Source organism: Physella acuta, unplaced genomic scaffold (genome assembly GCF_028476545.2).
Source record: "Physella acuta isolate Inbredline_101_S28 unplaced genomic scaffold, ASM2847654v3 ptg000710l, whole genome shotgun sequence".
Taxonomy (NCBI): Eukaryota; Metazoa; Mollusca; class Gastropoda; family Physidae; genus Physella; species Physella acuta.
In genome coordinates this window covers 166,142-182,358 of record NW_026732229.1, presented here as the reverse complement: position 1 = coordinate 182,358, position 16,217 = coordinate 166,142, and the positions used below count along the sequence as shown (strand labels likewise).

The 16,217-nt window shown below is 38.8% G+C and overlaps 3 protein-coding genes across 4 annotated transcripts; 1 reads left to right on the top strand and 2 right to left on the bottom strand.

The window, feature by feature from the left end:
* Positions 1-236: 236 nt before the first annotated feature.
* Positions 237-4,058, bottom strand: LOC131949727 (uncharacterized). The gene is made up of 4 exons (XM_059311595.1): positions 3,948-4,058; positions 2,887-3,047; positions 1,938-2,025; positions 237-593 (listed from the first exon to the last, which is right to left on the bottom strand). Exons 1-4 carry the CDS (start codon positions 3,991-3,993, stop codon positions 271-273), a joined length of 618 nt encoding a protein of 205 aa, XP_059167578.1. The 5' UTR covers positions 3,994-4,058; the 3' UTR covers positions 237-270.
* Positions 4,059-6,126: 2,068 nt separating this feature from the next.
* On the top strand, positions 6,127-9,048 carry LOC131949709 (toll-like receptor 4). Its single transcript, XM_059311573.1, has 2 exons — positions 6,127-6,877; positions 7,532-9,048. Exons 1-2 carry the CDS (start codon positions 6,127-6,129, stop codon positions 9,046-9,048), a joined length of 2,268 nt encoding a protein of 755 aa, XP_059167556.1.
* A 1,743-nt stretch (positions 9,049-10,791) lies between these two features.
* LOC131949700 (coagulation factor XI) lies at positions 10,792-16,092 on the bottom strand. 2 transcript variants are annotated; one of them, XM_059311560.1, is made up of 3 exons: positions 15,984-16,092; positions 13,956-14,040; positions 10,792-11,887 (listed from the first exon to the last, which is right to left on the bottom strand). In XM_059311560.1, the coding sequence occupies exons 2-3, from the start codon at positions 13,998-14,000 to the stop codon at positions 10,949-10,951; spliced, it is 984 nt and encodes a 327-aa protein (XP_059167543.1). In that variant the 5' UTR covers positions 14,001-14,040; positions 15,984-16,092; the 3' UTR covers positions 10,792-10,948. The 2 variants fall into 2 exon arrangements, with proteins under 2 accessions (XP_059167543.1, XP_059167542.1); XM_059311559.1 differs by lacking the exon at positions 15,984-16,092 and adding an exon at positions 14,954-15,046.
* Positions 16,093-16,217: the final 125 nt, after the last annotated feature.

Genomic DNA, 16,217 nt, shown 5'->3' with positions numbered 1-16,217 from the left:
AATTATATCCGTGATTTCGGTCTCCCAGGCAATTTACAGGCGGACATTTTTTTGGGGGAGGGGGGGGGGTCATACCAGTTGATTTATATACTAGACTTCCTTGTTATGCATGGGACAGTGTCTTAACATATGTCTCATTAAAATACCCGATTACTACACAGACATCCAACATCACAGAAACAAGTCGAACTTTCCTCATTCAAACGGAAACACAAGTAATCGAGAACGCATGCGCAGTGAAATTTATTCAAGAGCAGCGAAAGAAAACTTTTAACTGTCCGTGGTGTTTGAGCAGACGGCAGACACGAGCGCGGCATATCCGGCCACGCTAACGTCTGCTGTATGCTCGTCACACTTCCGGACGATATCCAGCGCGCATGCTAACGCGACTTTTGAGATTGCGCACAAGACTTCCTGATTCGTCTTGGTGTGCAACTCAGTGGCGAAATCGTAATTTTCGGTCACACATTTTTGCACCTCTGTCGAGTTTTTGGTTAGAAGGACGACACAGTCGATCTTGTAGTGAGGGTCATCGCACATCTGGTCCATGGCTTTAGTTGACTGGTCGAGGTTTAGCTTAATTGAAACACCCACTGAAATGAGAGTTAAAGTTGTTTTCTCTTTATTTCTTTTTTAGTGACTTCTTGTAAACGAGAACCGAAAAAATATAAGTAGATATTGTTGAGCAACCTGTTAGATAATATGAAATTAAGGTGATAAGGGGTTGGGGAGTGATGGTATATTTTAGACGTCATTTTAAAGAATAGGCTTTTGTAAGAACTCTTTCAACCTTACGGTTCATGGGTCGATGAGGCAGATGAAGTAGAGTTCACTTTTTCAGTAAACAAGAAATATGAAGGTATAGTGTGGTCAGCACAATGTTCAGATGTTTTTACATTTTATAACGTGAGTCAGGTACCCATCTGAGCTGGGTTGACTAAGGGACATCCTGCAGTTCAAGCAGAGATCCGAGCTCGACACCACTGGACTAGCAGTCGAGCGCTCTATCACCCAGCCACGCCATCCCATATATGTGACAGGGCGTGAAAAACAAATGACGCTACACTTCTCAGGGGAGGGGATATAAGGGAGGGGGTACAGGGGAAGGGGTACAGGGGAGGGGTACAGGGGAGGGGGAGGGAATACAGAATTGTGTAAATACGTGCATCCTGGGACTTTGTTGTAAAGTAACTAACGTTTTGTGAAATATGACAGATTATCTAAATCATTACATTGTTTTTCTAAATGTAATGGATTGAATCAACATAATTTGCTAAGTGGAACACTTCTTCCACTATTATTTTTTACTTGGACAAAAAACGTGTAGTTTATCAAATCCGTTTGATTACCTTTTGATTATTACATAACTACCTAAACTATCAATAGCATCAAGTACATCCCAATAGGTCATAGGTGAAACACAAGTTACTCTAGCAAATAGTTAAAACCTCAGATTTTAAAAAACAAAAACCGGGAGGTAATTTCCTTAATTATTCAACGAGTTGATTAAATTTCCATTTTTTCAGTGCTAGCTTGTATAGAGACTTTTAACAGTACAACGGTAAAAGTATGACACCACAAACCTACCTGAAGTATGACACCACAAACCTACCTGAAGTATGACACCACAAACCTACCTGAAGTATGACACCACAAACCTACCTGAAGTATGACACCACAAACCTACCTGAAGTATGACACCACAAACCTACCTGAAGTATGACACCACAAACCTACCTGAAGAATGACACCACAAACCTACTTGAAGTATGACACCACAAACCTACCTGAAGTATGACACAGCAAACTTACCTGAAGTATGACACCACGATCCTACCTGAAGTATGACACCACAAACCTACCTGAAGTATGACACCACAAACCTACCTGAAGTATGACACCACAAACCTACCTGAAGTATGACACTACAAACCTACCTGAAGTATGGCAGCGTGCAACTTCATCCATGAAACACGTCAAACTTTGCTTGTATTCAGATCGTTTGGAGCACATCGCCTTGTGGTCCTGCAATAAGTGATTGGTTGAAAAACTATTGTGTGTGGGGGGGGGGGGGGGGAAGGGGAGGGAGGATACTCGTTGATTTGCCGCATCTACGATCTACGTTTCCGTATGGATCTAAGTAAGTGACGTCATTTATGGACACCCGCCCCCCCTTTTTTCCGGACGCCTGAAAATTGGGTTGGATCAGTGACGTCACGACAGAATGGTTGAGTTAGTGATGGCATACCAAAACTGGCAGGTTATACTCTAAATCTCAACCAAAGTTTTTTTTCAAATATTTTTCTTCGGGTGGAGGACAGTTGAGACTAATGGGTAGCGTATATTTTCTGTATACATTATCTTTTTCTTTTTTAATTTCGTTTGGGGAGACGCATGAAAGAAACAAGATGTGTAACAAAAGCGGTTTCCTTGAACACAATTCAACTACGCAAAAAGGGGATTTAACTCTCGTGTATTTTTAACCTCTTTTATTTTTCATTTTTACCTCCCTTGATCTGTAAGCTAAGAAGAAGCAGTTTTTTTTAGTAACACTGAAAAGTGTTTATTATTTCTGTTCAGAAGACGAAGGTGAACGCTATACAAAAATAATATTACACAAAAATTTCCTTTGCTTTCATTACGTGCACAAAAACGATAAATCAAACCGTTGGTGTTACACTTTGTTACTGTTCGTGTAAATACACGGTCAATGTCACCTACAGTGTTTCTTCCAGACTTTTTTCTCCGGGGGGGGGGGGGCCACTTGAAATTTTCGGGGGGCGGTAGACACTGTTAAAAGTATATATTTTCTATATAAATTATATAAATTTCACTTCGTTCGGGGGGGGGGGGGGGCGGTAGAAACTCTGGTCACCTATTACTTACATTTTCGTTGAAATCGATAGCTCCGGCGTCGTTTGGAATCAGGTGTTCGATCTCGTCCAACGTGAAGCCATGGTCGGTCAAACATCGGGTCATCGTGACCTTGATGCTAGAAAACTCACAGGAGGGGGCTGCACGGCACAAGGCGACCAATGCGAGGACAGCTGTAGGTTATAAGACGGGGTGGGTAAAATGCGAACAATGAGAGAACTGGTGTAGGTTATGAAAGATAAGACGGGGTGGGTATAATGCGAACAATGCGAGGAGAGCTGTAGGTTATAAGACGGGGTAGGTAAAATGCGAACAATGAGAGAACTGGTGTAGGATATGTATGATAAGACGGGGTGGGTATAATGCGAACAATGAGAGAACTGGTGTAGGTTATATGACGGGGTGGATAAAATGCGAGCAATGTCAGGACTACTGTAGGTTATAAGACGGGGTGGGTACAATGCGAAAATTGCGAGTACTCCTGTTGGATATGATAAGACGGGTTGGGTATAATGCGAACAATGCCACGATTGCTGTATGATATGATAAGACGTGATGGGTATAATGCGAACAATGCCCAGATTGATGTATGATATGATAAGACGCAGTGGCTATAATGCGAACAATGAGAGAACGGGTGTATAATATAAGACGGGGTGGGTATAAGGCGAACAATGCCAGGACTGCTGTGTGATATTATTAGAAGGGTTGGGTATAATGCGAATGAATAGAGAACTGGTTAAAATGTGCGAACAATGTTAGGACTGCTGTAAGATATGTTAAGATTGAGTGGGTATAATGCGAATGATGAGAGAACCGCTGTGGGATAATTTTATGAATGAGAGAACTGACGTAATTTATAAGACGTGGTGGGTAAAATGCGAACAATGCGATAGAGGTCAACTTAAGTTGGTATCTATGCAAGAAGGAAACGATAAAGGACAGGGTTAAATATAAATTAGACATAACAACAAACATCTGCATGTGTAGAAATATAATGACTGTATATAACGATTAGGTCGCTAATCCCAGTCAAACAATATTAGGATATAAACCTACACTGACCAACTCACCTATGAATGTGATCTTCATGTTTTGGTTTATGGAGAACAGGTACATTCGGGTAGGTTGAAAGGTTCAGGCAGCGTGTATTGGCCCGTATTTATACACACACGGGCTATTTCCTCGGGTCAATGACCCCAATGTTGTGAACTATTAAATTACCCCCCCCCCACACACACACACACCCTAGGCCAACTGGTCCGCTTGTAGACTACCATTGGTCAAGCCAAATCTGACACTGTTAAACGGGCGTCTAAAGCTAGACCCCGCAAAGTAACATATAAAGTATACTTGTCACTAGCAAATGGGTACGGATACCCCCCCCCAACCCCTTCCAAATTTTTCCTGTCGAATGTTACACCCTACAAAGTAAAGGCATACACGAAAAAAAAATTCCATTATAATATTTTATTATCGGTTTTGATTCTCCATAGCTGAAACGGCATCATTATTTCTTAATTTCTTAATTTTAACTTCAAAAGATGTAGCTGTTCTAGTAATGAATCAACCCCCTCGAGCAATTATAGATCAAGATGATAATCGTAATGGGGATGTGAAGGTCCTGACCTCCCCCCCCCCCCCCCCCCCCCCCCCCCCCCCCCCCCCCCCCCCGTTTAACTAAATCTTTCTTTTGCGACAGAAGTTAACCCCAGTATTAAATTACTTTCCTTTCTGTAACTTTGAGAGTCATCTCCCATGCTATAAAACATAGGGCGCCTATAGTCTGCCTTGCTAATTTAATTAGAGGAATTAGTACTTGATTTGTAATTAAATAACTTGACTTTTTATTAGAATATTAGTAATCATGTCGAGTTCTAATAGATGTATTTATAATGAGTCACTTTTTGCTAAGCTCTTTAAAACAAGGTTAGAAATTACACTGCGCACATTTTACTTTCGGTCTGTTTAAGTTAGATGTAGCACTTTGTGATAAAGTTAAATAACAACCAGAGATTTATTCAGAAGGTATCTGATTCTACAGTTGTAGACCTATTGGAATTAAAAAGTTATATACCAACCAAAGATTTATTCAGAAGGTATCTACAGTTTTAGACGTATAGGAATTATAAAGTTATATACCAACCAAACATTTATTCAGAAGGTATCTATTGTTTTAGACGTATTGAAATTATAAAGTTATGTATGAAGGTATGTACATTTGTAGACCTATTGGAATTAATTTTTTTTTCTTTTTTTTTTTTTTTTTTTTTGCCTCAGACATGTAATTTACAGCTTCAGTTGTGTGTGTTCGCTCTAGTATTACAGTTTTCTCATCGGCTTGTGAGGACTGATACAGATTTACAATAGTAATATTTCTTTCTTACTTGTAACCTACTTTCATTCATTTAAGATGGTTTACTTACACAAAGATCTAATACAAAACGTCTAAATATAAAAAAAATAATTTAAAAAAAAAACCAACCTGATAATGCAAATGTGTAATTAAATGATGATTCAAGGTATTTTTTTCCCTCGGCGTGGTGGGTGAGGGGGGGGGGGGCTATTGGAATTAAATGTTTACTCACATAGAAGGAGGAAATAAACCATTTGAAATTGACAAAAAAGACTACATATTTTTTTTTAAATCGGCAGCGAATTTAAGTAGTAATTTCATTGTAACAGTCGTTACCCTTTTTACTTATTACGTGTAAAATACGGTTAAAACTCATTAAGGTGAAATGATTAATTAATTATAATCATTCAGTTAATTTAAGCAAAACTGCGCTTACAATTTCTATAGACTGCCCAACAATCTATCTAGCTAAACTGAGGACATTATCGGTGAAGTTCAATAGGACACATATTCAGAAGGTGTTAAAGTCATTTGTTTTTAACTAAACGTCACACAAAAGAGTAAACTTGATAGTATGTATTCATAGCTATAAAAGTATTATACATTAATGTAAGTTATTTTAAACTCTTGTATTGAACTAATTACTGTGTATTGTTGTAACAGAACCATCTTACATCTGCTTACAGCTGATGGCGCTGACCATTTTGGTGTTGATGTTGACAAGTGGTGTTGTGTACAACTGGAGACGGCATCCAGTACACAGACTTACACCCCTCACTGTCTTCATCATAGCTGTCGCCAGTTATAACGACAACATGATGAAACATCGAACCGTTAACGACGACATAATGAAATATCAAACAGTTAACGACGAAATATCCAACCATAACGACGAAATGTCTAACCATAACGACGAAATATCCAACCATGACGACGAAATGTCTAACCATGACGATGACATGTCTAACCATGACGACGACATGTCTAACCATGACGACGAAATGTCTAACCATGACGACGAAACAACAGATCTAAAACAATTAACTTATGAGAAAATAATTTTAAAGGATTTGTTTATCTGCGGGAATTGTGAATGCACGAACAAAAGCAAAGTTTCTTTAGCCAAATGTACAGGAAAAATTGTTCAAATTCCTGTAGATCTACCAAATTACATCCAGCATTTGACCATCGTAAAGTCTGACTTTGCCGTCTTCCGCCCGACGGAAGTTTTACGGTATGGGAATCTTTCTTATCTGCATATACAAAACAACCAAAAACTCGTGGCAATAAGGTTATATCCTGTGTCTGATAAGACATCCGTTTTAGAAGAGCTAGACTTGAGCACGAACAAAATTTCAATAATATATGACAACAGTTTTCACATTTTTCCCAATTTAACTTCTCTATCCCTTAGCGTGAACAATATCTCCGCCATTACTAGGAACACGTTTACTGGACTTGGTCTACTACAAGCCCTGAACCTTTCCTTCAACCTGCTAGAAACTCTGGAGAACACAACCTTTGATGAACTGAAGTGTCTGACTCTGTTGGACTTACGGCACAATACAAACTTAGGATACTCCCCAAAACATTTCCCAGAATCCTTGCTGTCCAAACTTTTATTTCTGACTGACCTTAACCTTGAAGGTAATTCAGACAAATCTGATCACTACCCTGCCCTGGCTCTACAACCGCTCAAACAGTTACAAACGTTGACTGTAGACGGGTTGGATCATCCTTTCGGTAGAGAATTCATTTCTCTGAGCAATTTAGCCTGCATAAAAATAGGTCTTTCCCCAGGAACTTGCAATATAAACAATTTGTCTGATCACTTTTTCACAAACACACCTTTCCTAAGGCATGTTGAAGTAAACGGCTGTTCTACCCAGCGCATGAGTCTAAAAACTTTTCAAAACCTTAGAAACATAAAAACTTTATCACTAACCAACATGCCGGGGTATGACTTATTTGATGCATTTGAAGACCTTGAACACATACATAAAAGTTCGATTGCATTTCTGAAACTTTCCGGCCTAAACCACACGCTTGTGATGTGTCGTATCCTTGAACCTTACCACGCTAAATACCTACAGCACATGAAGATAACAACTTTAGATCTTTCCAATAACAATATAATTATGATGAGAGACGGCTTTGCGAATCTGCTTCCAATCACGCTTCAAAAACTAATTTTAACGAACAACAAATTAAACCCCAGGGTTATGATCCTGAAACAGATTAAATCATTGTCTAATCTGACCGCTCTTGATCTAAGTTTCCAAGGGTACTCTGACTTTTCAGATATTGATAACACTTACTCGTATAAGACATCCAAAAATATTGACAGTCATGAAGCGAGTGAAGTATCGGAATTGAGCTCAGTATATTGCCCTATTGGAGAGGAGACGTTCTATAAACAACAGAACCACTCACATAATTTTCACATCGAGAAAAATATACTCCCAAGACATCTTAAATCAATTCGTGCCGTACGCTACATTCGATTCGGGTTGTATATATTATATTGCAAGATCAAAGAACGATACGCTCTCCAAACATTAGATTTTTCTGGAAGCTACATGACGCGCTGGGGTAGTGGGAAACTACCCCCGGGTATATTGAGCGCGAACTTTGCCAGGAACTATTGTTCAAATTTGACGCAGAGTTTTTTCGAAAACAATAAATCACTAAAAATATTACTCCTTGGCGACAACTATCTGGCTGACGTTTTCGCAGCTGATTCTTCTGGTGCTATATTCTCTACCCTAAACAAACTAGAATACCTGGAACTGCCGAAAAATGTTATTTATAAACTTCCCTTCAAATTCCTTAATGGCTTGTCAAGTCTGAATATTATTGATGTCTCACAAAACAAGTTGCAGGTTATAAATATCAGTTTAGCGAGCTCGCCAAAACTCAGGATAGTTGACCTGAGCAGAAACTCCATTTCCTGGATCACGAGAAGTACACGTGATGACCTTGACACCATTGCAGCTAACCACACACTGTACCTGGACCTAACCTCCAACCCACTGCCCTGTACGTGTAAAGGTTTGCCCATCATATTTTGGCTGGCACACACGAATGTTTATTTGTTAAGTAAAGATTTCCTTATGTGCAGTGATGAGGACAATAATTATGTTAGCATGGGAGACGTCAGAAAAAAATTAGAGACCTTACAGAGATATTGCGCGTCTAAGGAGCTGATGTTCATCATTTGTTTGTTCAGTGCTGTGTGTATAGCACTTGTTGTATTGTTGCTTACCATGTACAGGTTCAGATGGAGGCTGAGATATCTAAGGACCGTAGCGATAGGAAAACTGTTGGGGTTTGAGTCGACGCTACCCAACAACCTGCGCTACAAGTACGACGCCTACATACTGTACACAGACGAGACGCGGAGCTTTGTGCTGCAGGACTGTGTCCAGGAGCTGGAGGTCAACAGGGGTCACAGGCTGTGTATCGAAGAGCGGGACTTCATGCCGGGTACCTACACCGTGTCGGCCATTGTCAGTGCCGTCCAGAACAGCGCCAAGACCGTGCCGGTGGTCACGCCCGAGTTCTACGACGGTGAGTACACGGAATACGGCTTAAAAATGGCGGTCATGGAGGAGATCTTCAGCAGACGATCCGTCCTTCACCTCTGTATTTACAAGCCAGTGTCTGCAGACGACATGTCACGTGATCTGCTGTCTGTGTTGAGGAAAAACCGTTTCACGGAGTTCCCGGCAGACGATGAGATGACCCCTGAGGCACGGCTAACTTTCTGGAACGAAATGTCAAGGTCCATCTCACATAATCCAGCAGAAGTCGACTAAGCCGCGTGACACAAGGTGTGGTGTTGTTCAATAGAAAGACATTCTGTTTTCTAGCGATGTAATGTGAGTTTTTTGCTCACTGGATTGTGAACTTTTGCATAATGAAATGTTAATGTTTACATACTGAAATGTGATTTTTTTTAATACACTGAAATGCATACTTTTGAAATTGAAATTAGTTTTGTTAACACCAAACTCAACGTTAAAAAGCTCATATCATAAATTGTGAATGAGAAGAGAGCTAAGGGATAAATAATAAGACGGGGGTGTAAGGGACGGGGGTGTAAGGGACGGGGTGTAAGGGACGGCGGTGTAAGGGATGGGGGTGGAGGGGACAGGGGTATAAGGGACGGGGGTGTAAGGGACGGGGGTGTAAGGGATCGGGGGTGTAAGGGACGGGGGTGTAAGGGACGGGGGTGTAAGGGACGGGGTGGAGGAGACAGGGGGTGGAGGGGAGGGGGTGTAATGGACAGAGGTGTAAGGGACCAGGGGTGTAAAAGACCAGGGGTGTAAGCAACGGGGTTTTAAGGAGCCGGGGTGTGTAAGGGACGGGAGTGAAAGGGATTTGGAGTGTAAGGGGGCCATGCGTGTAAGGGACCAGAAAACTTAACGTCTGCTTTACCAACTGTAAAAACCGAGCCTGTATGCACTGCTAAACCTAACGTTATCTGTGTTTCTTTGCTGTCATTTCTTTAATAGTACTCGAAAATGAATCGTTTACCTATAACAATGATTGAACACTTTACTCCTCTTCAACAAATACAACAATACGAATTATATCAATTAGCTTCGTTGTATAGACCCCAGTTAAGCATTTTACCAAAACAGCCTTCGATAGTTTTGCCCAAGATTATAGATCCCTGTTGTCTAAATAAAAAATGTTATGAAAACTTGATGATTGAAGTTGATTGTTCCCTTATCAAGTTTTTATTAGTCACAAGCGTAACAACAGCTGTTGTGCTCAACGAAAGTCATCCACTTGACTTGGTTAAGTATCCAAAGTCAAACAAGGATGAACGGTTCGGTTTAAAGTTGTGTCAAGATTTTATTTTATAATGTTGATAAAGTCGCAAATTTCCAGTGTTAGAGTAAGATTGTTTAAATAGCATTACTTTTGCGCGCATTATCGGTAGTTTTCTATTCTCTTAACATTGTAGATACGACAGACATGAAAACAGTTTTGTCTGTTGTTTATATTACGTAAAATAATATTCTGTCAAGGATGTTCTACTTTGTTTTCACATTCTAAAATTTAAACTTTAGTTTCAGTCTTTTAAATACCAAAAGTAACAGGGAAAATGTAAAAAAAACTCAGACTCTAGATTTGCTAATTGTAAGGTTAACGTTATTAGTAACATTGTTTTGACTATCATTTCAGTCTTATACAACGAGACTTAATTACACGCCTTATCAATCTGTTTTGTTTTTTTTAATACCAAGATTTAAAACTCATATATTCATAGCAAAGAAACGTTGCTTCATCTAGTTGAATTGGTAACGGTTAACATATTGTTAACATTTTACGGTCTCACATTTACCCCTTCTCCAACAAGGGGTGGGGATAACAATAACAAAAATTGCTGCAAATTTTAAAAAGGCTTTGCTCTCATTCAAATGGTAAGCTAGTGAAATTCAAACACTGTTGTCGTTCAACTGGTGAACAAATTTTGTTAACAAAAATTAGAAATTGTAATGCTGTAATAAAGAAAATCAATTAAAACTAAACACAGTTTAAAATACAATTTGAGCGAATTCAAACGGAAACAGTTTAATGCTCAGTAAGTAATTGTAGTCCATTTTACAAATCACCTTTGTTCAAATATTCAAAGCAAACAGTTAACAAAGACAGGTGTAGATTGCTAAGCTAATCAAAGTGCTACTGGTCTCATTTTACAATTAATTAATTCGATTTAATTGACGTTTTAATCCAATCAAGATAGGCATAAACAGAAATCGTGTAAGAAGGAAACATTGAGGAATCGCAATCAAAACCGGCAATAACTACACCAACGATGTAATATTTTCCGTTCACCTTACAGCTAAGCGGCCCGCCTGAATCTCCGCCGCAAATGTTTTCGCCTTCCTCCGTATCTAGACAGATGTAGGGATCAACCCCACCTTTCAGTCTCGTGTTCCGGAGAAAAAACATGCACAGTTTTTGATTCATGGGGTTCGTCTTTATCTGCAGCAAATCGTTAGAGAAGGATCCAAATTCACCGGTCACTCCGAAACCAGTAGCGAAACAACTTCTGGAGTCAAGCATCTCTTCGCTAGGCAAGCAGATCGGCCTTACATCTTCCGTGAAAGTTATAGCAGATTCAAGTTTGACAAGTAGAATATCATTCTCTAACTCTCCCGGTCCTAGTAATTTAGATTTTTGTATATATTTCTCCGCCTTGATGTGTGTCGAAGAGTTTAGTCGTGTTAAGTCGTACACTCCAAAGAAAACAGTCATTGTACTACCGGATTCTACCAAACAATGAGCAGCGGTCAGGACCCACCATTCCGTAAGGATGGAGCCCCCGCAGGTTGACTGGAAACCTGATTTAAGATAGGTTTCAATATAAACCTGCCATGGCCAGGATTTCTCTGGGGATACCTTGCCCATCACGATAGCCTCGGACTGGTCAACCGGTGCTTGACCACACAGAGGACTCTGGACAAGGATGTTGTTTGCGTCAGGTTTTACGATGTTGGTGTAGTTCACCCCGCCCGACTTCCTCCTATACATAGCTTGTAGCTCGTCAAAGCCCTTTGTGGTTTTCTCCAATGTGCAGACGTTATGGGTGCTGGTTTGTGTGTTTATGCTCCCCACAAATACAACACATAAAACCACTACCTGTTTTATAAATAGATATTTTAAAACATAAAACCACTACCTGTTTTATAAATAGATATTTTAAAACATAAAACCACTACATGTTTTATAAATAGATATTTTAAAACATAAAACCACTACATGTTTTATAAATAGATATCATTTTAAAACATAAAACCACCACATGTTTTATAGATATCATTTTAAAACATAAAACAAATACCTGTTTTATAAATAAATATTTTAAAACATAAAACCACTACATGTTTTATAAATAGATATCATTTTAAAACATAAAACCACCACATGTTTTATAGATATCATTTTAAAACATAAAACAAATACCTGTTTTATAAATAAATATTTTAAAACATAAAACCACTACATGGTTTATAAATAGATATCATTTTAAAACATAAAACCACTGCCTGTTTTATAAATAGATATCATTTTAAAACATAAAACCACTACATGTTTTATAAATAGATATCATTTTAAAACATAAAACCACTACATCTTTTATACATAGATATCATTTTAAATCATAAAACCAATACCTGTTTTATAAATAAATATCATTTCATAATAAGTTTTATTAAAAGGCAAGTAATTAATTTACATTGCAAGTTACTACTTTTACCGATTTTATCATTAAATAAATATTAGATTATTTCCTTGATTATCTGAACGATTCTGTAAAACAATTATTGAATTTCGTGTTTATTCTTCAAGACGCTTCCCAAAAAATTAATAGTAAAACATGACCAAATTGCCAGCATTACGATAGTGATTTATTTAAAAAATTTTGTTTAATGAAGTTTAACTGGGCTACAGCAGAGGCGTAGCGACCCTTCCAGGTGCCCGGGGACAAACTTTCGATCTGCACCCCCCCCCCCTCGAACTTTTATTTAAAACTTTCAATGCGTTTTTCCAACCCATTTTGGCGCCCCCCCCCCCCTCCCACAAGATCGGCGCCCGGGGACATATGTCCCCTCCCCTCGCTACGCCTCTGGGCTACAGTGCATATACGTGACCCAACTCTATCAATTACTTGAGCTAGACAACAGCATTACACTTCTTCTTCGTTCTTAATGAGAGTGTCTATTCACTATTGGTACTTCACTACAAATAGCCGTCAGAGGGCTATTCGTACTTCGCTATTTTTAGCCGACCAATCAAATTTATTTTTAAATTCATTGTCCTGCAGTCTATGTATAAGATTTAAATTTTGTAAGATTCGTAACTGTTCCGGTGGTCGAAGTGGTTGCGCATTGGCTTATTAGTTTTTCAGGCATGGGTTCGATTCCCGCTGTCCCAGAGGTTTTTTTTATGTTTTTTTTTTTGCTTTTTTTTTTAAATTTTTCTTAAGGTTTAGGGTTTAGCATTAGGGTTAGGGTTAGGGTTAGGGTTAGGGTTAGGGTTAGGGTTAGGGTTAGGCATAGGGTTAGGGTTAGGGTTAGGGTTAGGGTTAGGGTTAGGGTTAGGGTTAGGGTTAGGGTTAGGGTTAGGGTTAGGGTTAGGGTTAGGGTTAGGGTTAGGGTTAGGGTTAGGGTTAGGGTTAGGGTTAGGGTTAGGGTTAGGGTTAGGGTTAGGGTTAGGGTTAGGGTTAGGGCTAGGGCTAGGGTTAGGGTTAGGGTTAGGCATAGGGTTAGGGTTAGGGAGATCTAAAAATAATTAGTTCTAGATCGATACAGCTTGTAAAAGATGAAAAAGGGAATTCAAGAATAAAAAAAAATGCCGCACGCTGATTGGTCAGAGTACGAATAGCCTTCATAGGGCTATTTGTAGTTAAGTACGAATCGAGATTTATCTGCCAGTCGGTTTGAACTCGAGACTTTGTTCGAATTTATCAACCATGAGCTTTTTGCCGACTCGACCACGCCTCCAACACAATTAAGCGTTAAGTGTCAACTGGTTATGCGCCATTGAGGCCATTGACTCCGATTTCAGCCTGCTTTTCTTTTTGGATTTGCTTCCATAGCCTTTGTCCAAGCATTACACTGAAGCCACATATATAGATTAACTCTACTTCATCTGTCCTTTTCACAGAGCATTTTCTAGAATCGGTAAAGGACTAGTTACAACATACCTGTAATTTATTCCTTAAAATGTTGGTCGAGCATTTGAGTACCATTTCCTATAGACTGACTATAGGACAAAAGTTTCAAAACTTACTGTGAAAACAAAAAATTTTACATTCGTGAGAATTTGGAGTTGGAATTTTTTTTTTTTTTTTTTTTTTGCTGGTGTTATGTTTTATGTTTGGGTCAGGGTTAAAGATGGGTCAAAAGCAGAGTTTCTTTCGGACATTTTTCTCCGTGGGTGCACTGGAAACTTTCGAGGGGAGCACTATAAGTTTCCGGGGGGAGCATATTGATTTAAAGTGTATATTTTCCACAATATGTTTAAGAAAACCTGGCAAAAAATATACAGAAAATATACTCAAGTTCTTTGCATTTGCAAATTTGATAAAGACAAAGGCCTAATAATTTGATTTTTAAAATATTAAAATTTTTAATTTTTTGTTTAACTTAAATTTTTTTAGGACCAATAGACCTATTAGCAGGGGCGTAGCGAGGGGGGTGCGGGGGGTGCGGACCGCACCGGGTGACACCATTTAGGGGGGTGACACCAAGGCAAAAAATAGCACAATATATATAGAAAAACTCGAGGGGGGGTGCAAATCGAAAGTTTGAGGGGGGGGGGGGGGGGTGCAAATCGAAAACTTGAGGGGGGTGGGTGCAAATCGAAAGTTTGAGGGGGGGGGTGCAAATCGAAAATTTGAAAGTTTGTCCCTGGGAAGGGTCTCTATGCCTCTGGGGGGGTGACACCATTAAGTGCCGCACCGGGTGACACCCGACCTCGCTACGCCACTGCCTATTAGTATACAAGTATACAAGTAAAACTGACAAAATCACGTATTTCACCAATGTCAACAATATATTGATCGAGGGCTTCTGATCATTAAGCAGATAGAATTCCATGCTCTTATATATCTTGTTTGTTGTGCTAACCAACGGCATAAATAATGTGCGCACACATCCATACACTTATTAATCAATGCAATAATTGTTTTTAATTACTTACACTACAAGTTGTGTTCTGATCTAATTCAAACACAAGCTATGATCTTTTACAATAAAATCTTTTTAATATTTCCTACTACTAGGTAGATATTTCTAGCCCACTAAAAAAATGTTAGTCTATAGTTAATGCTACTTGGTGCGGATTTTTGATTTGCTTAAAATGTGTGCACGTTTTGTCAATATGGTGTGTACTTTCCTGTATATGGTTTAGGCTACACGGGGGTGGGGAAGAAAAAAAAACCGACGATTTAATGAAAAAACCAACAGCCAGCTGACGAAGGAATGCATTAGAGAAAATAAAGGTGGATTAGCTACTCACATAAGGCATCCATTGGGAATTTTTTTTAAAAAAAAGGCCGGCCAAGAAACATCTACCAGGGGGTGCATATGTCGCCCCCCCCCCCCCCGAACGGAAAATGTTCACCGCCTCCCAGAAAATATCAAGTGCCCCCTCGGAGAAAAAAGTCTGGAAGAATCTGGTTTCAGTCATTTTCGTAAAGGTATTCGATATTATAGGCCTAATTATAGTGATCCACACTTTTCATTCGGTAATGAAATAGTAGTACATACTTATGTATTTTTAAAAACAGTTATTTTCTTCTTTTCATTACATTATCGCATTAAAGCTTGTTATTAAAACGTATACTATTTTATGTATTTTTTTTTTTAAACTTAGGTTTACCTTGATTATATATAGGGCTATTTATTATTTTTTTCTAGTTATTGAGATAGTTATTTTTCTTGTTTCGTCACTAATAATTACTAGATCTATGTTTCTTGATGATCAACTTTGTTTTTAATTAAATCATCACTTCCAGACATAGAAATCTAGTCTTCCATATAGATCTAGATTCTACTCGACATAGCTCATAACGTGAATGTTTACTTTTCGTGCCCGCTATCATAGGCCTACTACTAAGGTGGGGTTTTAAATCTGGTAATTGTTAATAATATTAGTAGTATGAACTAGATCTAGCTATTTCTTGTTTTTGTGTGTTCATTTACCGAATCATAAAAAAGCCTACCACTACCCAAATCAACGCTTTAGTTGTGAGGATTTTGGCCTAGTTTGAAATAATGCCGCAAATAGATTGCACTTTTAGTTTTAGTTTTTGCTACCACTGGTAGTTCCGACCTTCATACAAGGTCACGGTAAACTGTATCAAGGTCGACTGTTTCTGATAGAAAATGTTGTGATTTAAAACCTCTAAAAAAATGTTGATCTACAATTAAAATTATTTTCTGGAAATAAAAAGTTGCTTTAG

Coding starts and splice junctions, on each gene's coding strand:
- LOC131949727 (XM_059311595.1), bottom strand. CDS start 3,993: ATGTACCTGTTCTCCATAAACCAAAACATGAAGATCACATTCATAG. Junction 3,048..3,947: donor CATGAAGATCACATTCATAG/GTGAGTTGGTCA, acceptor TATAACCTACAG/CTGTCCTCGCATTGGTCGCC. Junction 594..1,937: donor TGCACGCTGCCATACTTCAG/GTAGGTTTGTAG, acceptor CTCTCATTTCAG/TGGGTGTTTCAATTAAGCTA.
- LOC131949709 (XM_059311573.1), top strand. CDS start 6,127: ATGTCTAACCATAACGACGAAATATCCAACCATGACGACGAAATGTCT. Junction 6,878..7,531: donor GACTGACCTTAACCTTGAAG/GTAATTCAGACA, acceptor CTGACTTTTCAG/ATATTGATAACACTTACTCG.
- LOC131949700 (XM_059311560.1), bottom strand. CDS start 14,000: ATGGTACTCAAATGCTCGACCAACATTTTAAGGAATAAATTACAG. Junction 11,888..13,955: donor TTTTAAGGAATAAATTACAG/GTATGTTGTAAC, acceptor TTTATAAAACAG/GTAGTGGTTTTATGTGTTGT.